The sequence below is a fragment of the Psittacula echo genome (assembly GCF_963264785.1).
Source record: "Psittacula echo genome assembly, chromosome: 10".
In the NCBI taxonomy this organism is placed as follows: Eukaryota; Metazoa; Chordata; class Aves; order Psittaciformes; family Psittacidae; genus Psittacula; species Psittacula echo.
The window spans coordinates 2,526,160-2,550,048 of record NC_137741.1 but is presented as its reverse complement, the minus strand read 5'-3'; the positions used below and the strand labels follow the sequence as shown (position 1 = coordinate 2,550,048).

Below are 23,889 nucleotides of genomic sequence, written 5' to 3'. Positions count from 1 at the left end.
TGAAGAGGCAATGGAGGGGCAATGGAGGTGAGGAAGGGGTGAGGGATGATGAAGAGGCGATGGAGGGGCAATGGAGGGGTGATGGATGATGGAAGGGTGATGGAGGGGTAAGGGAGATGAGAAAGTGGTGATGGATGGTGAAGAGGCAATGGAGGGGCAATGGAGGGGTGATGGAGGTGACAGGGGTGATGGAGGTGATGGGGTTGACGTGTGAAGGGAGTGATGGAGGTGTGACAGAGGACACTGGCAGTGACACGGGGCAGACACAGCAGAGAACGTGCGGCAGCAGCGACACAGATGTGATGGAGATGAGGGCGGGATGGGGGTGATGGACGAAGTGTGGCAGCGGCGATGAGGGGCAGAGGGGTCACAGCGGCGACGGGAGGTGACAGAAGGATCACAGCGGCTGTGCCCGCACCGACGGGTATCAGAACCTGGCTCTACCACCAGAGCCGCCACGGCCGCCGAGCCGGGTCCGCACCACTCATGCGCACACTGCAACCGGCGGCTCCCGCCTCGCCGAGGCAGAGCTCGTGCGCATGCGCAAAGCTCCACTCCCGCCCTCGGCGCCTCTCTATGATCGGCCGCCGGTGGCTGGAGCGCCGCTGGTAGGCGGGGCGCGGGGCAGGAAGTGACGGAAGCACCGAGCGGCGGTGAGGGGAGAGGCCGCGCTGAGGCGGGAGCGGGCGGCGGCGCCAGGTGAGGCGGGGCCGGGACCCCCCGCTCCGCGCCTGGAACCCGCCGGGGGCAGGCGGCACCCGCCGTGTGGCGCTGGGCCCGCCTGGGCACCCCGGAAGGCGCGGCCGCGGCGCTAGGCCCTGCCCGGGGCCGTGCTGGGGAGGCCGGGCCGGGAGCGGGTGGGGGGGCCCTGCTGGGGCTCCCAGTCTCAGCGGGGAGGTCTGGCCCGGGGTCGCACGGGAGCGGGTTGGGGGGGGCCCTCGTGCTGCCCCCCAGGGTGAGGGGATCTCCTTGTGCTTCTCTCCCAGGGAGGGGTGTCCCTTGTGCCTCACCTCAGGGGGCCCCTGTGCTGTTCGGCCCGGGGACTGTGTTTCCCTGTGCTGATCAGGCTGATTGGGCCGGGGGATGAGCCCTGCTGGGAGTGGGTTCCCTGTGCCTGCCCATGTCCCGGGAACAGAGCTGGTAGATCTCTGTGGCTGCTTTCCTCATAACTTAGTGAAGCCAATTCGATGTGAACTCATCTTTCAGCTGGGAGAGCATGTGTTGTGGCTACTTGTCAAGCAGCGGTGCCCATTGTGCACAGCTAGTGAATGGTTTGTGTTGGAAGGGACCTTAAAGCTCATCCAGTTCCAACCCACTGTCATGGGCAGGGACACCTTCCACTAGAGCAGCTTGCTCCAAGCCCCGTCCAGCCTGGCCTTGAACACTGCCAGGGATGGAAGAAGGTGCTGAGTTATTGCTTACAAACTCTGTGTATTAAAGAGCTGTCTGCATGGCTGGGTAAGCCTTGACTTTCTTTTACAACTGGCAGTGATGTCAGGTGTATCAGTAATACCCACCCAAAGTGATGCTGGGGAGATCTCTGTGAGTTGTATGGCAAAACCTGTAATATATGACAGACTATTAGACAGGAGGTTTGACTTTCCACGTGTGTGTAACCACGCAGATGTGCTGCTGTTCTCATGTGTGATGTTGTAAGTAATTCACTGCATGTGTTGTGCAGTCCCTCTTCTAAGTGACTTTTGCACAAAGCAGTAGAAGTCTCCCTTGAGATGAGGAGGTTCCCTTGGTTTAGTTCATGTTTGAGTGCAAACATAGATTATCTTTTGCTTGGTGAAAGGAGGTTCTTGTTTTTGAATAGCATCCTTGGAAGGTGATGATGTGTGCTCAGCTCTTCCTCTTGTTTCCAGAAGGAGATACAAAAAGCAGGAAAGGGAATGAAGTTTTAGGCTTACTGTAGATACTTGATGGTGTGTTCTCTGCCTTTTGAAAGTGCTTTTTATCAGCTCTCACCTTGGCATCCAGACATTGTTATCATGGCTTAATATGGATCCAGAGAAGCAGGAAAGAGAGGAGGCTGGTGCTGATGGATTTCCACCTTAGTGACCAAATTCAGTTTCCTTTTGAAGCATCCCCTGTTTTCAGTCCCCTGGAAGCTGGGGGAAGTGGGGAGTTTTCCTGGTAACATGCATCCTAGTTATTTCCAGGGTTATTTTTCCCTTCTTTTTCCAAGAAGCTCAGGATGGGGAGGGCTTGAAGAGAATTAAAACAACAGTCAGAAACAGAGTTTATATATTGCTGTTAATCTCCTCTTGGGTTCTCTCCTGGGCTCTCTGCGCTCCTTACGGTAAATATCTGTTGATTACAGCATGAAAGGCAAATATATACAGTGGTCATTTCCCTTTAGGAACTTGTCAGCTCTCTTTTGCTGCTGTGACACTTGTGAGCCTGTCATCTTCTGGGGCCTGTCTCTGGAGGAAGAGATCTCAGCTCAAAAGATGTGCTTAGGCTGCTTCAGAGTGTGTTGACACAATTTCAATCAAGCATCAAGGCTGAGGGAATCGCGTGGGACTGAGCAAAGTGCATTTTCTCCCCCGTGTTCTGGTGGAACTCAGTGCTGGGAAGCTTCCTAATTGTGGCAGGAACACTGATATTCCTGGCTCTGGAGAGCGGGAGGGCTTTTATCCTGGACTCCGGCACTGGGTTTCCCTCCCCTCCTGTTGTATCTGCTCCCTTAAAGGTGTTGGTTTTCATTTGTATGTGCAGAGCTGAATCTTCTCCCTGCTGAGTATTCACAAAAGTTCTTCTGCCTCAGTGTTCCTGTGCCAAAACTCTCAAAAATCCCTGAAATTCCAGGGAGAATGGCCACAGACAGAATTAAATACCAAATATTTGTGTTAGGAGCTTGAATCCAGTTAGAAGATGATTTCTTTCATGAAGCAAACGGTGATCTGTGTCACAGTGGTATAGCAAAGCCCCATCCAGGGGTTTACACACTCGCTGGGATGTTATTTCCACCCCACAAAGAGGGAAGAAGCTGACAAAGCCGGAGCCTGGCTGGAAGCCAGGCTTTGGGCTGGGGCATACAGTTGATGCTGATGCAGGTTGTCACTTTCTGCATCTTGTTAGAGCCAGGCCTGTGTCTCTTTACAGTGATTGCGTGCCAGAAAGATGGCTACGGATTGGCTTGGGAGCATTGTGTCAATTAACTGTGGAGAAAGCTTGGGAGTCTACCAAGGACGAGTGTCTGCGGTAGATCAGGTCAGCCAGACCATCTCCCTGACGCGGCCCTTCCACAATGGGGTCAAGTGCCTCGTGCCAGAAGTCACCTTCAGGTTAGTGGCTGTCTTTTCCCCTCCTGCCTTTTCCCATGTTGGTGGTGGTTGGGATGGTTTTGGGTTGGTTTTCCTCAGAAATGAGCTCTTTGCCTTAAATCTCCCTATTGCTGCTGAGCATCATTATTGCCCCGATACAATGAAGTGCAATTACCAAATTCAACTCCATCCCTTCTGCTCTTGCAGTATGCTTTGCGCTGCAGAGACAGGAGGGAGTTTTGAACCAAGAAGCTGAATTGATGCTGCAGTGGTGTTACTCTCAGGAGCTCTTTGCCACCAGCTCCTGGTAACACTGTACATAAAAATAAGAGTCAAGAGTCACTCATCACTGGCCATTTTCTTGTTACCTGACATGTTACGACAACTAAGACACCGAGTCACTGACTCTTAAGTAAGATTGGTTCACTGATACTCTTAATCTTTCTTTTCCCCTGGATTTTAAAGAGACTGGAGTAAGGTGATGATGACCATATTCTCCTAGGAGATACGTGGAAGTCATTAACAAGCTCTTAGTATATCCCAGTTGAACAAATACTGAAGTTTTGAGTAGAAGCCCCTAATTTCTGATGTATTTCTCACCATCAGGGCAAATGGAATTCTTTGTAACTGCTGCTTTGTTTAGTTTTGGCTTGTACTCAGCGCTCCTTTGGTTTTCTTTATCTCTTTTCTGAGGAAACGGGAAACACTGTCCTTGTCTGAGCATGAATTGCCCTCATCTGAGGGTAGATTACTGGAGAAAGGGATTAAATGTAATAATAGCCTCAAGGCTGAGATGAATGAAGTGTCTAGAAACCGGTAAACCAGTGCAGATCTCTGCAAAGGTCAGTTACTTCCATTTTCTGCTTGAGTGCTGCCTGTTCCAGCTTGGAATAGAACCTTTCACACAAAACCCAGGTGCAGTGTAGAAATACTCGTTGGTGTTTTGAGGATTCGGGCCATTTTAGTTTGATGTCTATGGAAATATCCTGTGTGTTTGGGTGTTATAGTCCATTTTTCCTCATTTCTATTGATCAGACAAACCCCACTGTACAATGTAGCACATTTTTCTTTAGGGGTTTCTTGCAGAGGTACCTCAAATGCTAAATTCCTCATGTCTGCTTTTCTTTCCCTGTTTTAGGGCAGGTGACATTACTGAGCTGAAAATCCTGGAGATCCCAGGGCCAGGGGACAACAGACAATGTGGGGATCTGCCCCAGACAGAGATAGGCATCCCTGGTGTTGGGTGCCAAGTGGGTCCCAGTCAGAATGGCACTGGGAAAGCTTTAAAGAAACCCATGTCCAGCAGTGCCCCACAGAACATCCCGAAGAGAACGGACACCAAGAACCAGGATATTATCATCTCTCCACAGCAGCAGTGCTCCAAGAGCTACATGGATCGGCACGTGGAAACGCTCACTCAGTCCAAAGGCTTCCGCCGTAGACACAATTCCTGTGAGTATCCATGTTATGCCACAACTTTCCTTTTCACCACTGAGTTATGGCTGCAGTATCTTCTCTTCTTCCTCAAGAATGTTTCAAATGGGGCTGGAAACTTTTGCCTTTATACTTGTCTTACCTCCTGAAGGTCTGGAGAAGAGGAAGTTAAATAGTGAGGAGAAAGACTTCATAGAATCCCAGCCTGGTTTGGGTTGAAGGAACCTTAAAACTCATCCAGTTCCAACCCCTGCCACGGGCAGGGACACCTTCCACTGGAGCAGCTTGCTCCAAGCCCCTGTGTCCAGCCTGGCCTTGAACACTGCCAGGGATGGGGCAGCCACAGCTTCTCTGGGCACCCTGTGCCAGCGCCTCAGCACCCTCACAGGGAAGAGCTTCTGCCTAAGAGCTCATCTCAGTCTCCCCTCTGGCAGGTTAAAGCCATTCCCCTTGGCCTGTCCCTACAGTCCCTTGTCCAAAGCCCCTCTCCAGGTTTCCTGTAGCCCCTTTAGGCACTGGAGCTGCTCTAAGGTCTCCCCTTCAGGAGCCTTCTCTTGTCCAGGCTGACCCAGCCCAGCTCTCTCAGCCTGGCTCCAGAGCAGAGCTGCTCCAGCCCTTGCAGCATCTCCATGGCCTCCTCTGGACTCACTCCAACAGCTCCATCTCTCTCTTGTGTTGTTGCCCCAGAGCTGGATCAAGAATGCAGGAGGGTCTCCCCAGAGCACAGCAGAGGGGGAGAATCCCCTCCCTTCACAAGCTGTGCCTCCAAGTATTACAAGTATAGATCTTCCAAACGTTTGGCACTTGCCATTGCCTCATCCTCTAATCCTCACAGATATAATCCCATTCATGATCTGGAGCATACAAAGTGTTTTCTCTGCCGCAGCATTTCTGAGAGAAGTGTGGTTGATGCCTATTTATGTAAAAAGCAAATAGTTCTTTAACAGTTTAGAATATTAAAGGGAATATTCAAGTTTAATTAGTGGAGATATTCCCTCTATGGATTATTCTGCTCTGTTGGCATCCAGTGTTAGAAAGTGGAGAGCTGAATAATGCTGGGTAGAATGATTTCCTCATTCTTGCTGCTTGAAGATTGCCTAATTGTCAGCCTCCAGTTTTCCTCTAAAAGGAACTGGAAGCATAGAGCAATATTACCAAGCTTTTCTATTTAAAGCCTCTATAACTGTAACCTCTTGCAACATCACCCTACAAGTAACTACCAGTGTTATTTGCTGTGTTGTGAAAAGCACACATTAACAGCTCTAATGAGGCTGGTGTAAAGATACAATCAGCACATCTTCAAGTCAAGCATCCCTCATCTTTATTCTGTTCATTAACTCTTCAAACTCTTCTTTTTGTGCCAAAATTGACTTTTTCTTCCTCAAAGCCCCATTAGGCTATGCTCCTTTCCAGATCTTCCTCATGCAGTTATTGAACCATCAGTGAATATCCAGCCTATTTCCATGACTTCATTGCTGAAGCATCCTTATGTATCCAGCATATTCCCATGACTTCATCTTTCCCCCTGCTCTTGCTTTTGTGTTTAGCGAAGAAACAAAACCCAGATGGGAAAGGCCAGTTGAACAGGGAGCTCAAGGGCTTTATTTTGTGAAGGAATCCCAAGGAACTTCTGGAAGTTTTCCTCTAACTTTATTGCTGTTATTGCCAAAGGGGGTTAGATGGGAAGAGGAAGGGCAGAGTGATGTGAGGAGGAGGCATGCACACCCTGATGGCCAGCCATTGTCAAGCCTCTTTGGTTTTGAATGTTTTACTTCTGCCCAGGCCTAAACACTGCCCGGTGCTTGCTGTAGAAAGAGACCTGTGGTTCCTTTAAGGTTAATGGCTTGGGTTTTTAAGTTCCCAGCTCCTCTTAAGTTCCACTTAGTTGTTTGAGTACGTTCCTTTGGTTGTTTTTAGAACTTGTTTCAGCTTCAGTGTTGGCTAACTAAATAGCACAAATAACTTCTGCTTTGCTTTATTCTGGCTGGATGGAGCATGGAGGAGGAGGGATAATAACCTCACTTCATGCTGTTTGTCAGTGTCTGGTGGATGGCTTGTATTCATTTAGGGTAAGTGAGGTAGAGAAGTGAACTCTTACCCTCAAAGTGTGTGTATTTGGAGCATGAGGCATATGATGTGTGAATCTCGGGAGGGGGATAGAAGAGATCCTGCCTCTGTGATGATGTTGGGTGCAGGCGTTTGGGGAAGAACAGGCTGAGGTGTCACGTAGAACTGAAGTCATGCAGGCTTCAGTACAGCTGGAAGTTGCCCTCTTGATGCCCTTTAGCGTGCTAAGTCAGGCCCAAAGTTCCCCCTTTGGAATACTTGTGTGACTGGAATCAATAAATATCAAGGCAGGATTCCCAACAATGGCTTCTGTGCCGTGCTGGCACTGGGCTCGCTCATACCAGGGCTGGCAGCAAAAGCTCCCACAGGGATCTCTCAGGAAGGCAGCCAGCTTGCTAGAGACTTCATGTTTGCTTGTGTGCTGTACATGAAAGCTTCCTTTTCCCAAGGAACAAAAAAAGCCTGGGAAGTATTGTTTCCCTTTCGAGGGAGGCACTTTGCTGCGCGGCATCGAGCTGCCAACTTGACATGGAGCCATGTGCTGTTCCTTAACAAGCTTCACACATACACACACAGGGTGCTGGAAGTTGCCATCCCAAAGGAGCTGGGCTGGAAGGGCTGGCTTTGTGTGGCTGCTTGGATCAGGCCATGAAAGCAAGGCTTAGTTGGATGGGGCTTGGAGCATCCTGGTCTAGTGGAAGGTGTCCCTGCCCATGGCAGGGGTTTGGAACTGGATGAGCCTTAAGGTTCTTTCCAACACAGATTATTCTATGATAGAACTCATGCTGTGAGGGACCTGGGGGGGTTTAGTCTGGAGAAGAAAGGCTCAGGAGGAATCTTACTGCTCTCTACAACTGCCTGACAGGAGGATGGAGCCAGGAGGGGGCTCCTCTCTGCTCCCAAGGAACAAAGGATGGGACAAGAGGTAAACGGCCTCAAGCGGCACCAGGGCAGGTTTAGATGGAGCTGAGGAACAATTCCTGCCCCAAAGGGTGCTCAGGCATTGGAACAGGCTGCCCAGGGCAGGGCTGCAGTCACCGTCCCTGCAAGTGTTCACACAGCGTGGAGACGAGGCCTCAGTGCCATGGGTTAGTGGTGGCCTTGGCAGTGCTGAGGAATGGTTGGACTGGATGGGCTTAAAGGGCTTTTCCAAACCTGGTTGATTCCATGATTCTATGACTAGCAGCATTCAGGGAATGGCTTGGTCTGATTTGTCACACTGGTGCCCTGGAAGACAGTGAACACTTTTCCTGTTGGTCTTACCTCAGATTCTTCTCTCTGAGCTTTCTCTGCGCCTCCCCTGGTCCTTCTTTTAGGTTTTTCTTTTCTCCTCTGCCCTGAGCAGAATCAGCCAGCAGTCATCTTGCCTGTCTAAAGGGTGATGCTTTGTGAGGAACACCACCTAACTTTGCTGGTTGGCCTGTGCCATGTCCTGTGCACCCTGTGTGAGGAGGTGAAAAGAGAGCTGTTTGCATGGCTCAGCAGTCCTGTGAGCTGGCATCCATGGCTCTGGATTAGGGAGCTGCCCACCACAGCAGCTTGTTTTGATGAGGTATGGCCTTGGCTCCCCTTTGTTGTGTCTGCAGGGGAGTCCAGGGAGCTTTCCAGCCATTGTTTTCCCAGCTTTTCTAGCACAGCTTTGTGTTCCAGCAGCATTTACACACTGCTTACATCAGCTGCTTCTGTGCCCTGCATCCGCTGCCCAGCAGTGCAGCTCACCCCATGTTTTGCTTTTCAGGTCAGCTGAGGAGCTGTTTGTGGAAGAGCCTGGCAATGGGTGTAAAAACTCTTGTTGGGTAACTGGAACAGAGTTGTCCTAACACTTGACATTGAACAAGACTTGTTTTGCTTTTGTGTTCAGTGTAAGCTTTAGCTTGTTCATCTGAACTCATGATGATTGCTTTGACCTGGAGTTTGTGAACGCTCGGGGAACCCAGCCTGTTGTGTTGTCTGTGTTTTCATCTCTGGGGCTGCTGACTGAGTCCAGAGGAGGCCACGGAGATGCTGCGAGGGCTGGAGCAGCTCTTCTCTGGAGCCAGGCTGAGAGAGCTGGGCTGGGGCAGCCTGGAGAAGAGAAGGCTCTGGGGAACTGGAATAATGGGAGCCTGAAGATGCAGCAGCTTTTTGAGAGGGAGGTGTTTTGGGATGTTCAGGTCTATTTAGTTTAGCTCCTGGACTTGAGACGGGTTCCACAGAAGAAGCTGCTGAGCAGTTCTAGGAGCCTCCTTGCTGTAGGGAAAGCTTTCAGGTTAGTCACCTAAACAGTTCTCTGGAAACCCAAGTGACACACCGAAATACAAGGAAAAATAAACAGGGGAAAATCCTTGCTGAAACAATGCATTCCTAACTGGGAATAAAGCCAAGTATACATCCTTAGCAAGTCATCCTTCAGCATTGCCTGAGTTAGATGTAGTGTGAGGTGCACTCAGCATCACGCTGTAAACCAGATTTGTCAGAGCTTACAAAGTCCTTGGTAAGTGTCAGATACTATCTGGATTTTCTAGTGCTTTGTATGAAGCCTTCAGGAAAGTGTGAGGGAGTTCTGGAGTTAACAGCAGCAATTTAAGTTGTGTCAGTAACCTACTGAATACCTTTGCTGTAGAGAGCAGAGTTCTGCTGTTAACTTGGCCAAAATGGGCATGTTGGTCTTAAATATTCTTGACCTGATCCTGAAATGAATGAGCACTTGTGTAGAATCAGTTGACAAGGACGAAGGTCCTTTGCTTTCTCGGGGAAGTGCTGCTCCTATCAATGAGGTGGAGGATTTCACACCTTGGAAGTGTGGGAAATGAGAGCTCAGGTTTGTTAGGCCCTCCAGTCAACCCAGGGTTATAAATGAGCCTTTCCATAGATTTCTCAAGACCAGACTAGTCTTGTCTGTACTTACAAAGCTGACAAATAACTTTGTGGGAAGCTGTGAAGGTTGTGCCTATTGCAGATCTTTTGGGGTGTTTTCAGAGTATCCATCCAAATTCTGCCTGTCTTCTCCCACTGGTTGTGATAATGTGTAAAGGCAAAATAGGCTGATATTGCATTTATGGGGAGGTACAGAAAGAGCACACATCATTGGGTAACTTGGTGGCAGTTTGTTTCCAATGGATTCTGTCAGTAAACTCATTTGTATAAGTTACTCTCCATAGTGATCATCTTAAACTACAAGAACAATTTTAGTAGAGGAAGCAGTTTTGGTGTGATAACTCTTAACTCCATCCATTGGACACTGTAGGTGATGCCTGAAATTGCTGGAATTGGCCTGAAATATTTCCTGGGGGTTGCAAATGGAACAAGGGATATACAAACAGATTAATATTAGGATTGAGTTTGAGTTAGGAGCCAAGTTTGTGGGTGAGCTGAATAATAAGGTAAGAAATAAGCAAGTAAAGGTGTATGTTGACCTCCTCATTGCACATGGTTTTGTATCAGTCCTTGATCTACTGGCAGCAAGAAGACTTTCATCAGTCTCACTCCAGAGAAATCAGACTTTCGGGATGACTTGTGGTTGGAAAGAAGCATACTTAAACATGCAGGGGATGAAGGAGGGTAATGAAATAGGGGTGAGGTCAGGAATGTGTACCTAGCAATAGCAAGTGTGAGCAGAAAGAAACACTTGATATTCAGGGGTTTAAGTTCTCCCTTAAAGATCATTAATAGGTGGCCAAGAAAGGAAACACCTATGTTAGATTCTGAACTTTAGGGAAATTCCAAAGAAGGTTTTGGGTGACATGCCTGTGTGAACATGAGCTCAGTGTAGAAGGTAAACTATCTTGGATCATGGCTAGCTTCTTATCATTGATGGGACACACCACCTTGAATGAAATCCAGTGGGGAGAAATGCTTACTTTGCTCCTGTAACCAAGCTTGTTTTTCTAACCTTGCTGGTGGAGAGTCCCTGAAAGTCTTTTTTCTGATGCTCTTGCTCTGTTTTCTGTTCATGGATCTTAGCACGAGGAATGCCAAGGATGGGCTCTGCAGCGAGTACCCCTTGAGCCTGTGGGCTGCAAGCTCAAGCCCCAAGAGAGCTCCCCTCTTTTACCAAATGTGTTGGGGAAAATATGTATGAACAAAAGTGGCTTTTCCCATTTATACCATGTTTCCAACTTGCTTTTCTTTTCCTTTAGGGTCATCCAGCAGCCGTCACCCGAACCAAGTGACGCCGAAGAAGAGCGGCCTGAAAAATGGGCAGATGAAGAGCAAAGATGACGAGTGCTTTGGGGATGACATTGATGAGATCCCAGACACTGATTTCGATTTTGAAGGCAACCTGGCCCTTTTTGACAAGGCAGCTGTGTTTGAAGAGATTGAAACGTATGAGAGGAGGAGCGGCACCCGGTCCCGGGGGACCCCTAACGAGAAACCAGCTCGCTATCGGCACGACGAGAACATCTTGGAATCAGAGCCCATAGTCTACAGAAGGATTGTTGTACCCCAGAATGCTAGCAAAGAGTTCTGCACGGGTATGCCATGTCCCTTCCTGATCAGGATGGAAACTCTCCTGCTTTGCTGTGCTGGATTGTTTTCCCCAAGGGTTGTCTGTCAGCTTAATGTGGTACAAGCAAGGGCGTCCCTTTGCGTAAGGTTGGATCTGTGCCTTCTATCTACATACAACCTTTATTTGCAATATTGCCTAGATAAAAAAATACTCAGATAGGGCACAAGGTAGGCAGTTTTCCAGAGGGGAATAAAACTGATGGTGGGATAACAAGAAGGAGGGATTTGAATCCTTGCTTGGATTTTGGTAGCATGATGAACCTGAGTGGATGTGATCGCTGGCTCTTGAGAGATTGGGATAGGCTCAGGATTCTGGTACGTGGTAGCATGTGGTGATTTGTGCTTTCTCGCTAAAAGGCAGGAGGTTTCATGTGCTTCTGATGCTCCTTGGGTGGTAGTTACATATTTCCACGTTGTTTTGTGGAAGTTTAAAATGTTGTTGGTGTAAAAAGCAGTGATTCTGGCTCTTCCCATCCCTAGTTCCAAATGTTCGTTGTACAAAAGGTGTTTTAGGTGGGGTCTCCCCCCACTTACTGTCCACTGCTGCTGTGTGAAAGAGATTTTACTGTAAGCAATCTATTTATATGTGTTCACATGCTGCACAGCACATGTGCTTTATGCTACATTTAGATGCAAATTCCCTGTAACTTAAGTCTAGTTGTGCTCTCCTGCCTGCTTTTTAGCACTTGCAAAATGTAGGAGCAAAGGAACTTGGGCATTCCAGGGACATTTCTTTTCTATATAAGAATAAAGTCAGCTTTTGTAGAGAGACATAAGCAGTGCATATCCTGGTGGCCTGGCCACTGAGCTGAGGTGTGATCAGGTCCTTGATCTCTCATTCTTGCTCTGCCCAGAAGCTCCAGCTGGGATGTGAAGCACTTCAGGGGAGGAAGCTGGTTCATTTGTAAGGATTTGTTGCTTTTCAGTGTGAAAAAACAAGTCTTTTAATGGCTCTGCTATACAGTGATATCATAGTTTTCCATTTGTCATCCATCTTCCTATTGATCTCCCAAATGAGATGATAACATACTGGGTCATAGCAGAACTTGTCCAGCTCAGTGTTATGTTTCCAAGGATACTTCAGGAAGAATGAAAGAACAGAGCAGCCACGCAATGATACTTCCCTGAGTGCTTTGTCTTTCACAGTTTTAAGCCTTTCTGTAGTAGAAGAGATAGTTCAGTATTAATAGCTTTTGATGAGGCTTTTTTTTGTCTTCTGCTTGTTTTAACCTATTGCTTTATAAATCTCTGCAAGCTTTCAGTCTCTTGACAGTATCCTGTGACAAGCAGCTCACCAGTTGCTTGTGTGCCATATGAAAAAGCTCCTCTTTATTTTTGTGGATAAATACTCATTTAGTAGTATTCTTTTTCATTTATTCCTTGTAAACTCATCTTCCAGCTGGTTTATTTGAGAGGAGACAAGGCTTCTATGTGCAGCTAGTCTGAAACTAAAGCTAACCTACTGTTAGCCACCAGTTTGAGAAGTAAGGCTGATGCTGTATTCTAGCAGTACAGTTCCTGGCCATGCAGCAACCATCAGTGAGTAAATTCAGGGCATGAAAATGAAAGCATTTTGCTGAACTCCATCTTTATGATGGAAGCTCTCAGCTCCCTGTTTGCAGTGTGCTGGAGGGAGCAGCCCAGTGAAAGAGTTGCTGTTAGCTTGTTTTGATCTTGGCAAGCCTGCCCTGGAGGGTGGTACATGACTCCCCTCCATAGCTGCAGGGTCTCACAAGCCTCATTAGCTGCTGTTGGGTGATTAGTGTCCCCTATGGAATTCTGGATTCATTTGGAAGAAAAGCTGTCGTGTCACCCAACGGGCAGCGTATTGACAGCTCCAGCTCCCTGCCGCCTGTGCTGAGCAGGGCATGTTCACAGGCCTGGGAATGATGATCACAATGTCCCAGTGCTGTGTCTCTGCCAGTGGTTTTCCCCCAGAGGGCGACTTCCTTTGTGTCCACTGAGGAAGTTTACTTCTGCGTAGGAAATGCTAAGGGCAACTGTCGTGGTTTAAGCCCAGGCCGTAAATTAGAACCACGCAGTCTATTTCCCCCTCACCCTATCTTCCCCCCACTCCTGGAGGGATGGGGAGGAGAATCGAAAGAATGCAACTCCCACGGGAGCAGTCCAGTAACTAAGGTATAACACAAACCACTGCTGCTACCACCAATAATGATAAAGGAAATAACAAGGGAAGAGAATACAACCACTCACCACCCGCTGACCGATAACTCCCCCACCCTGCAGTGATCCAGCCCTTCCGGGGACTCTCAGTTCTACATCCTGGGCATGACGTGCTGTGGTATGGAATACCTCTTTGGTTAGTTTGGGTCAGGTGTCCTGTCCCTGCTTCCTCCCGGCTTCCCCTCCTCCCTGGCAGAGCATGAGACTCATAAAGTCCTTGGTCAGGGTAAACATTCTGACCAGCAACTGAAAACATCGGTGTTATCAGTATTATTCCCAGGCCGAAAGTCAAAACCACAGCGCTGCACCGGCTACTAAGAAGGAGAAAAAGTGACTGCTACTGCTAAACCAGGACAGCAAGCTAGGAAAAGCTCTTGTCGGCAGTTGTAACCTGCCTGCTGTGACAAAAAGACATCCAGTGTGCTTGGAGGAATGATGGACCGTCCCTTGGAAAAATCAATCCTGGTTGCTTTGTTTAGCAACTGGAAGGAGGATGCTGAGCTACAGGCAGCTTGCCTCTGAGTAGCGCAAAGAACAGCAGCTGCTCGAACTAAAGCCCCAAAAGCCATCATTCTGGATGTATCTATGGCAGGAATTCCCTTCCTGCTTCTGAATTCTCCCTGGGGAGTTTTCTCTGGACTCCTAAGGGGAGCTCTACTTGTAAAAAGCACTTTCTAGTTATAGGAGAAATAAGTACTTGGTAAATTATTTCCCCTAGGCCTGTCCTGAAGATGATTGTCTTAAGAGCTCTGGCTGACACAGTGATTATTCTGTCTGCTGTGATAGCACAGAGTGATGCTGGGGATTAACAGCAAGCTGATACCCAACTCTTGTCACTGTGCAGAGGAGGGAGTCTGTGACTCCTTGCATACTCTTTTGTGCCATGGAGCTAGGGAATAACCAGGATTATGCAGCAGTAAATGCAGCAGTTTGCTGGTGCCAGTTCTCCAGAAGATTATCTGCAGGGCTTTCAGTCTGTGCTTTTATTGCTGCCTAAGAGAAGTCAAGTCGTGTTGGCTGTAGCAAAGCTTCATAAGCACTTCACTCCATTGGGATGCTTTTCTGGGAGCTGTTTTTTCTGGAGCCAGGCTGTCAAATAAGCATTGGAGGTAAGCAGGGAGTGAGAAGGGGTATCTGTTCCAAACAAAAGTGAAAACCTGAAGCTAATAGAGCTTACCAGGTCTTTGATAATGGCTGAGGCCATCCCTAGGGCTTCACACATGAATTTCTCCCAAATACATAGTTTATCTTTAAATGTGTGTCTATCTGTGTTGTTTCTGCTGGTCAGCAGCAGTGGAATGATCTGTGATTGAGCAGTACCATGTTTTGGGATCAGGTCTTTTGTCAGGAACTGCAAAGCCGGAGTCCTGCAGGTGTGTTGGAGCTCAGGGTTTGCAGTCAGATGGAGTAGCTCAGTTCATCATTGACGACTCTCTAGAATATCATCTTGAGCATACCAGGCTGTCCACATGGTTCCTTTTGGCAGTTGAACTCTTCTTTCCTCTTACCTGTGTTTAATTGCTGCTAGCATGTACCACACACATAGCATGGGTTCCAGTTCATGACAGCAGCTCTGCTCTGGAGCCAGGCTGAGAGAGCTGGGCTGGGTCAGCCTGGAGAAGAGAAGGCTCCTGAAGGGGAGACCTCAGAGCAGCTCCAGTGCCTAAAGGGGCTGCAGGAAACCTGGAGAGGGGCTTGGGACAAGGGCCTGTAGGGCCAGGCCAAGGGGAATGGCTTTAACCTGCCAGAGGGGAGACTGAGATGAGCTCTTAGGCAGAAGCTCTTCCCTGTGAGGGTGCTGAGGCGCTGGCCCAGGGTGCCCAGAGAAGCTGTGGCTGCCCCATCCCTGGCAGTGTTCAAGGCCAGGCTGGACACAGGGGCTTGGAGCAAGCTGCTGTAGTGGAAGGTGTCCCTGTCCATGGCAGGGGTTGGAACTGGATGAGCTTTAAGCTCCCTTCCAACCCAAACTGTTCTATGATTACACTGGCTTAAAATCCCCCTTGCCTGAACCGTGGACATCAAATGCGTGCTTAGGAGTGGATCAATGTGGCAGCCAGAGCTTATGTGCCAAGGTCACGCTGCAGAACTAAAGCTGAGCCTGTTCTGTGAGGGTGATGCTGTCAGTATGGCTTGGTTTTGTGTGTGCCATGTCCTTGACTGACTTTTCTACTCCCGGTAGCTTTTAGCTCTTCAGTCTATGGATGACTGCCTTACAGCGATTGTGTGTATTGAATGTGTGAAGTGTTTCTGGGACCTTTGAGTAGAGTGCAAATGAAGTTCACTTGATCCAACCGCAAGAGAAAACAAAGTGGTCGTGGAGCAGAGTCTCTTTGTCCCTCAGACAGCTTTTAGCTCAGCTGGAGTGAATTGTGCACTGGTTCAGGGAGAGGCTGACACTGGAAGGTCAGCCAGAACTCCCACAGGATTTGTCTTCATTAAAAATAATGATGATTAAACTACATTAAAACCCCTAGCCCTTCAGTGGGGAAAATCACTCACGTCTGTGGGGCAAGGAGCTGTGGTTTGCTGAGGCTGCAGGCGGGTGGCTCCAGCTTGACCACCAGCAAAAGGCAGCAAGTAATGTGCCTGCACTGGACTAGAGTTATACCCATGTCACTTAGCTGCAGCTTGTAAACTGTGTGGCCTGGGAACCTGGAGTTGCTTATTGCTAAAGGAAAGAGTTTGTAGTGTTACACATGGCTTTTGGGAGATCCCAAGTCTGGTTCCATCTCATCCATACTTGCAGCTCGCCTGGTTTTATTGCTGGACTGAAACAGTCCAGAGAAAACCTGGGGCTTATGCCCTGAGGTACTCTAGCAGCACCCCTTGCTTGTCCCCCTGCAGCTTCAAGTACTGGAGGCATTTGGACTTGCTTTGGGCTTGTCTGGGGGAAAACCCTCTGAATTACTTAACTTGTGGCAGGTTAGCTCAATCCTTCTGCTGGCACAGGGTGTTTGCATCCAAGCAGTGTGCGTGTAACATTGCATAGAGAAGCTTGAGGAGACAGCTCCTTCCCGGTGACCAGGACAGTGTGCCTCAAACAGAGAATCCTCAGTGTTTACTCGGCCTTCAGCAGCGCTCTGCGTGTCACAAAGCTCTTTAGTCTTTAGCTGCCCTTTTTCTTTTCCAGGCATCTGTAAAATACATTTATTTAATATTCAAAGGCCTGAGCTAATTTCTTTGATTACCTTCATTACTGAACAATAAAGCTGCAGTGTCCAACCCAAACAGAATTAAGGTTGGCAGGCATTCAGGTTTGGTGCAGCACTGTTATTGTTTGTGGCTTTACACGTCGCCTCCTTGCTTGCTTTCTGCCAGAGTTTATTTAACTCCCTCGGCCTGGCTTTGATAAGCCAGTTGGACTGGTTGGACCTTGCGTGAGTGCGAAGAAGGGAAGTTCTCTCAGTATCTAAGCCTGCTCCTGAGAGGGAGCAATTAGGACAAAGTAGCACTGGCATGCTAAATGCAAGTTCATCTCCTGGCTTCCAGTTAACCCCCTTTGTATTAACCCACTGGGCACTGAGCTGCATTTAGCTGGTGGTAAATGTGAGTTTCCTAAAGCTCGTGGTCTGGAGAAGGTGACTGAGAGCAGGTTGAAGGTGGTTACAGAGAAGGCGTTGGCAGTGTTTGTGCTAAATTGGGTAGAGACAGAGTATAGATCAGCTGTTTCTCATCTGGTCCTGTGGTTCAGAAGGATCAAAAGCACAATTTGGGAGCCCCCCTGCTTCAGGTGAGCAGAGGATGCTTCCCCCCAGACTAGGTGGAGAGATCCTGACCTCAGGTCACGCGTTTTAGGTCCTTCTTTGAGCTTGACAAACAAGACCTGATGGAGTAGCCAAAAGGTGGATGGGCAGAACTGAGCCTTGCGTGACGGCGGAGCTGAGGAGGGATGTGAGCACAGGGCAGGTACGTGACTCCTGGGCTAGCTTTAGGATTATTAGTGGCTTATGACTCCAAGTGTTCAACGGCTGCTATCAAGAGGCTGAGATGACTTTGAGAATGTGCCTGCTTGCGTGTGTGCTGTGGGTAATGAAAGACAATCGGAGGTAGCTTAATGGGAGGTTAGCATGCAAGGTCAAGTGTTTGAATGTGTTTGGGCCCTCTGTATCTGCAAAGCACCAGCTGCTGAGATCAGAAGTGAAGGCCAGAAGGATCCATCAGGATCTACTCCCCAGCATTTTACTGTTTCCTTGCAGGAGTACTCCCAGTTGACTCTGCACATCTCAAGATGTACCAAACCTGCTGTTTCCACTGCAGCTCGACTTAGTGGTTTGTGACTGGGGTGCCCTGGGGAAATAGAGCAGTACAAATCATTCCTCACGATTAAAATACGTGCTGCTGTTCTCATTTGAATGTGGCACACGCTTGTTACAACTGGTTCTCGTTAGGGTTTTTGCCTGCACAAGGGCCCACGAGCAACTGCAGAGTTTCCTCTGTGAGCGGATGTGTACTCTGCAGCTGGTCCCCTTTGAGCTCGTGCTGCTGCGGAGCCACGTCTTGTTCCCACGGCCCTTTCCCATGGGTGCAGGAGGTCTGGGCCCTGCCCTGATGAGCACCCAGGAGGCTGCTGTCACCCTGAGCTCAGAGGTGGGAGTGTGAGGGTGAGGAGGGCCTGGGCTGGAGCAGGCATCAGGCTGAGTCCTGGACCTTTGTGATCCATCGTGCCCAGCTCCGTGCACCTCATCTGCCTGTCCCGGAGTAGGAGCTAAGAGTCAAGTTACAGAGCACTTGCTCTGCTGGGGTTGCTTGTTTAGCTGGGAGGACTGCTTAGGAGTGATGGGAACAGAAAGAGCTGAGAGCTCTTCTTGCTGACAGCTGTGTCCCAGCTCTGTGGCTGTGCCATGTGGGGAGAGAATTAAACTGTGCAGGTCCCTAGCTGAGAGACAGTTAAGGACATCCAGAAGTAAGTTTCAAGGATATAGTAGCTCCAGGGAGAGACCTTAAAGCAGCTCCAGTGCATAAAAGGGCCTCCAGGAAACCTGGAGAGGGGCTTTGGACAAGGGCCTGTGGGGACAGCACAAGGGGAATGGCTTTAACCTGCCAGAGCGGAGACTGAGATGAGCTCTTAGGCAGAAACTCTTCCCTGTGAGGGTGCTGAGGCGCTGGCACAGGGTGCTCAGAGATGCTACCGCAGGGTTCACCTGTGTGAAGTCAGACTCTGCTTGGAGAAAGGAAGCACAAGGAGTCATCCAGAACAGTTACTCAGGTCTGTGTTTCTCTTACCTGCTGAGGTAGTGATGGTGGGTTAAGGGCTGGAGGTTTGAGGCTGGTCACTCCTGATGGCAGGAAACAGAACACATCTGAGCTATTTTTGGTGGGAAACCTGGTTCACAGCTTCTCTTCTTTGACAGGGATTAGGAATGCTGATGTGTGTTTGGGCATGGGTGTGGGTTAAAGCACCAGTGGCCTGGAGACCAGTAAGAAAACCTTTCATCTTCAGTCTGGAGGTCAAAAAGGCCTTCCCAGCCCATGTGTTGCTAAAATTGCCTGCTGAATCTTTGTGGAAATGTAGTATTACAAAGCCAGCAGCTGCGTTTACCTGTCTCCACTCAGAGGAAGCTGAGTCTGCTGCACTAGTCTGGATTCATGGAATGGTCTTGGAAGGACCCTGGATTCCTGGGTTAAGGAGATGCTTGGTAGCAGCTAATAGCCCTTTCCCTGTCATTATTTCTAAGTGCTGTTATAAAACCTTCCCAGTGAGCAGCATTCTGGAGAGGTCTCTGATTATGCCTGTTCCTGTCTCCCTCTCTCTGATCCCAGACTCCGGGTTGGTGGTTCCAAGCGTGTCCTACGAGCTCCACAAGAAGCTGCTCTCAGTGGCTGAGAAGCACGGGCTGACCCTGGAGCGGAGGCTGGAGATGACGGGGGTGTGCGCCAGCCAGATGGCGCTCAGCCTCCTTGGGGGACCCAACAGGTAAAAGCTGCTCCCTTTCGCTCTGCCCCCTCTAAGCAGAGCTCAGTTTGTCTGGTTCTGCTCGGTGGGGCTGAGGTGGAAGAGGCTGAACCATTGAGGTCAGCGTTGCATGGATGCCTGTGCTGCTTATTGGATGCTCATCAGTGGTCCTGCATCTGGAGGAAGCTGTCACCTCTGGAAGGCAAACCTCATCCTGCTGCCTTGCAGACTGTGTTGTGGCTCGTGTGTCAGCCTCTTCCCAAATAATCATGCAAACAAGCGTGGTGCTCAGGCTCCTGAAGTGGGAGGAAGATTACAGCAGGTTTCCATGGCACACTGCTGCTTTTCCCCTCTGTAGAAAGGGCTTGTTTGAACAGACATCCACCCACCTTGGATGAATGACTTAATAAAGGCTTCTTTTTGGCTCCTGGGTCCCAGAAGGAGAAATGTCTCTTGAGTCAAAGAGCTGAGATTGTTTTCTCTCCACTTACTGGCCTTAAATCTCCGCCTGTTTACTTGGCAGTACTTTACTGGGACCTGACCATTTGATTCTGAGCAGTAAGTGATAGCATACCAGGCAGCACTGACCCTGTCAGCTGAAACTCCTCCTGTCAGCCACCCTCGATGGTTTGAGGCCATTTCAATAAATCAACTGTATTTTGCAGTTGCTGAGGCTTAGGGGTAGAGCAGAGCAGCTCCAGTAGCAGCCTACAAAAGGATGTGGCTTCCTCCTTCAGAGGCAACGGAAGATGTGCAGAACACCTCTCAGTTTGCATGTTCCTGCTTCTGCTCTCCTGCAGGAAGAAGGGGATTGCTGCTTGGGGTTGTTAACAGCCTCTTTTGTCTGTCTTAGGCTGAACCCAAAGAACGTGCACCAGCGGCCCACGGTAGCTCTGCTGTGCGGCCCCCACGTGAAGGGGGCACAGGGCATCAGCTGCGGCCGGCACCTCTCCAACCACGACGTCCACGTCATCCTTTTCCTCCCCAACTTTGTCAAGATGCTGGAATCCATCACCAACGAGTTGAACCTCTTCAGCAAGACACAAGGCCAGCAAGTGTCCAGCGTCAAAGGTAGGTGGCTGAGGAGCAGATCCTCTCCTGCCTCACTGACACTTGTGCTGCTCAGTCCCCTGGCACCATCTAGTGGCACTGCCATGAGCTGGTGGCTGCTGGGAGGCTGGCAGGACAGCAGAGAGGTTTAACAGTGGAGCTGTTGTGCTGCTACAGATGTTTCCTGTATGAACAAGCTGCTGTAGGGATCAGAGCAGACCAGCCCTTCTCTTATGATAAGGGCCTTCCTTGTTCAGCCTATCGAAACTACAAGTCAATGAGCATCCAACTGCAGCTTCAAACCAAGCTTTTGCTGAGCTAGTCCCAGCAGCTGTCAATTCACATGTCTCAGTGTGCCAGAAAACAAGCTGATGCTTCACCTTCTGTGAGACAACTGGCTTCTGTTTGATATTTCACCAGTGTTATTTCAAGCCCGGTTCATTTAAACTTCTGGGGAGAAGCAAACCTGGGCATTAGGGCAGTGTTGGACTTTGCTGTGCTGGCTGAGCCACTTCCCTGTTAGCTTATAAAAGGACTTGGTCAGGTAAGGGGAATGCAGCAGAGGTGATACAGAGAGGGTCAGTGCTCCCCAGTGGAGCTCAGCAGGGCAGGCAGCAGTGCAGCACATGAGCTGCCTTTCTGTAGTTGGTGCTTTCCAGAAAAACAGCCTTTTTTACAGCTTGTGGAGTAGAAAATGGTCCTTTTCTAATGGAGAGAGCACCCCCCTGCTTCCCTGGGCTGCCTGGCCTGAGCCCAAGTTCAGGGCTTCAGGTCGATCCTCAGCGCTCACCAGGCTTTGTGTGTGTTTCAGATCTCCCCGACAGCCCCGTTGACCTGGTGATCAACTGCCTGGATTGTCATGAAAATGCCTTTCTGAGAGATCAGCCTTGGTACAAGGCAGTGGTGGACTGGGCCAACCAGAACCGGGCCCCCGTCCTCAGCATCGACCCCCCCATCAGCGAAATGGAGCAGGGCATCGATGCCAAGTGGTCGCTGGCCCTGGGGCTGCCGCTGCCGCTGGGCGAGAGGGCTGGGCGCGTGTACCTCTGTGACATTGGCATTCCCCAGAAGGTCTTTCAGGAGGTGGGCATCAACTACCACTCCCCCTTCGGCTGCAAGTTTGTCATCCCCCTGCATTCCACTTAGAGCCAGCCGCGGGGCTCTGAAGGGAGAGAAGAGGAGGAGGTGTGTCAAGAAGCTGTGCAGCGGATCCTGACTGGTAAAACTCGTGTGACGCCTTAAGGATGGGAAGTTCTGGAGAGGTTTTTTTTGGTCCTTCCAGAAGAAATATTGTGTATTTAACAAAAAAACCCAAATGAAAACAGAGAGTCCTTGTAAAATGCAACAAAACCGAAGGAAGTGAATGTTCCTGCAGAACTGTCCTCGTTCTCTTGTGCCATTGTTTGAAGGAGCCTGCAGGAAGATAGTATCTGTCCCTGGCCAAGTGACCACTGCTGACCAGGCCCAGCCAGAGGGTGTTTGTTGAAGGGTTGCACGTGGAGGTGGTACAAGTGATGGGTGGGTTGTTGGCTGGAGCTGTGGTTCTGTCCTTGAGGGCAGGTAGAGCCAGCAGGAGCATCCTGGGGGGAACAGCACCCCTGGTTGTGTAGGACATACCTCCTGTTGCAGTCAGATAGGATTGAGGGTTTGGTTTCATTCTGTTATTCTTTTGGATCCTCCCTTACCCTGTTTTATGTTCCTGAAGGCGGTTGTAGGTCCCTCTCCCTCCTGGACCCTCCAGCCCTTCAAGGAGAACATTCCCTCTTCGTAAAGCTTGTGTCAAGAGCCAGCAGCTCGCGGGTCACACATGCTCTGGAACATGCAGGCCTCAGCTGGGCTTTACTTACTTCTGTACTGGGTTGGCTTTTTGTCTGTTCGCTCTGTGGTGAAGCCCAGACGGGGGGAGCGAGGTGGATTGTGGAAAAGAACTTTTCCAGGATAGCTATGGGGGGGTTTGGTTCATTTTCCTTTCTGGCACAGGGAGTCAATCAGGGAAAGGGTAGTAAAGCAAGGCAGTGTCACTCGGGCTGTGGTGCGTTGCTCTATGGTGTAGGTGATAGTTGGGCGAGTTCCCACAGTGAGTCCAGTATCCCTCTTACACTTGGTGTGGTTTGGGAAGTGGGTCATGGATCAGTTCATTCCCTTTGAGCGCAAAGCCTGTGTGCCTGTGCCCTCTCCTCGCACAGAGGTGCTCAGCTCCCTCCTCACTGCCGTGCTTGAAGCTCTGCTCCTTACCTGTCCCCAGAGCTCCTGCAGGTGCCTAAGCCTTGCCCAGAGCCTGTTCTGGCATCTGGGAGAGCTCCAGGTGGGGAGCTGGCACTGGAGCTGCTCTGTTGCTGTGCTCTGCTGAGCAGTGGAGTCTCTCTTGGCAAAGCTGTTGACCTGCTGTGTAAATCCTCACCCCTTGAAGCACACCAGGTGCTTGTCTTTGCCTTTCATCTGCTTAGAACACAGGCCAAGTGCATCAAAGGAGGGAAGAGCCTTCAAGCACTTGAGTGATTAACACTGCCTCCAAGTGTGGCATGATGGGGAAGAGCCAGCTGGAAGCAGAGGAGAGCTGTGCTCACCCCGCAGCTCCTGAGGCCTCTTCCCCTGCCAAGCCCCATTTACCCCAGCAGGACAAAGGGCTCTGCCCCTCTCAGTGTTGGACCCCTGGTCCCCCTGAGCTCCTGTCCCTGCTGAGGGCTGGCTGACACCTGAGTGCTCCAGGACTTGGCCATGCTCTGCCCTCGAGTGGTTCCTCCACCATGGAAAGGGCAAAGCAGCAGCCAGAACTGGAGCAGCATTCCACAGGCTGTGGCTCACTCGGATAAGCAGAGCAGTTGGGTATTTAAGTACAGATGTGAAGCTTCCCTTTGCCTCTTGTGGTGCTTTGGCTGTTTGCTTCATGTAAGCTGGAGGCAGAGGAGCAAAACGAGTGGAGGGAGCACCCCTTGCTCGTTGCTGTAGTACAGCATTAGCTTTAGTCCCCTTCTTTTCACTTCCCTTGCTCATGACCCTCAATAAGAGGTTGCAGTTTCAGTTCCTGCTTTCCTTGCCCTTTCTGGGCTGTTGAATTGTAGCTTGTCCACACTGAGCACTAACAGGGCAGGAAGGCTCAAGGCTTTGGGCTGTGTTGGGCACGGTCCCGCTTCACAGTGCCTGGTGCTGACAGATTTGGGCATTTGGCTGTACTTCCCTTTGGATATTTGAGGAAGCACTGGCCTCACCTTACCTCTCCTGTGCAGCTGTGAGCTCTCCTGGAGCACTCAAGAGACCCAGCCAGGGCACTGGGTTCCTTCTCCCCCTTTCCCTATGTTACCTGTTCAGAGACCAGCTCACTTTCTAGCTGTGTTTGCAATAGTTTCTATCCCCCACCTTCAGCACCCCCCTAGGAACTGCCACAAGTGCTGCTGTGGTCACTGACACGTGAAGATCACTGCACTCTGTCACTGCTTGATGCTCCATTTGTGACCTGATGTCTGTAATGACCAATTCCTGCCACTACTGGGGGCTGCCCTG

The 23,889-nt window shown here is 49.9% G+C and overlaps 1 protein-coding gene across 1 annotated transcript; it reads left to right on the top strand.

Moving 5' to 3' along the window:
• The first annotated feature begins 644 nt into the window (after nt 1–644).
• On the top strand, nt 645–23,827 carry EDC3 (enhancer of mRNA decapping 3). Its single transcript, XM_080626471.1, has 7 exons — nt 645–699; nt 3,112–3,293; nt 4,411–4,724; nt 10,892–11,227; nt 19,206–19,359; nt 20,192–20,409; nt 21,200–23,827. The coding sequence occupies exons 2-7, from the start codon at nt 3,130–3,132 to the stop codon at nt 21,532–21,534; spliced, it is 1,521 nt and encodes a 506-aa protein (XP_080482597.1). The 5' UTR covers nt 645–699; nt 3,112–3,129; the 3' UTR covers nt 21,535–23,827.
• The last annotated feature ends 62 nt before the right edge of the window (nt 23,828–23,889 follow it).

Coding starts and splice junctions, on each gene's coding strand:
- EDC3 (XM_080626471.1), top strand. CDS start 3,130: ATGGCTACGGATTGGCTTGGGAGCATTGTGTCAATTAACTGTGGAGAA. Junction 4,725..10,891: donor CCGCCGTAGACACAATTCCT/GTGAGTATCCAT, acceptor CTTTTCCTTTAG/GGTCATCCAGCAGCCGTCAC. Junction 11,228..19,205: donor TAGCAAAGAGTTCTGCACGG/GTATGCCATGTC, acceptor CTCTGATCCCAG/ACTCCGGGTTGGTGGTTCCA.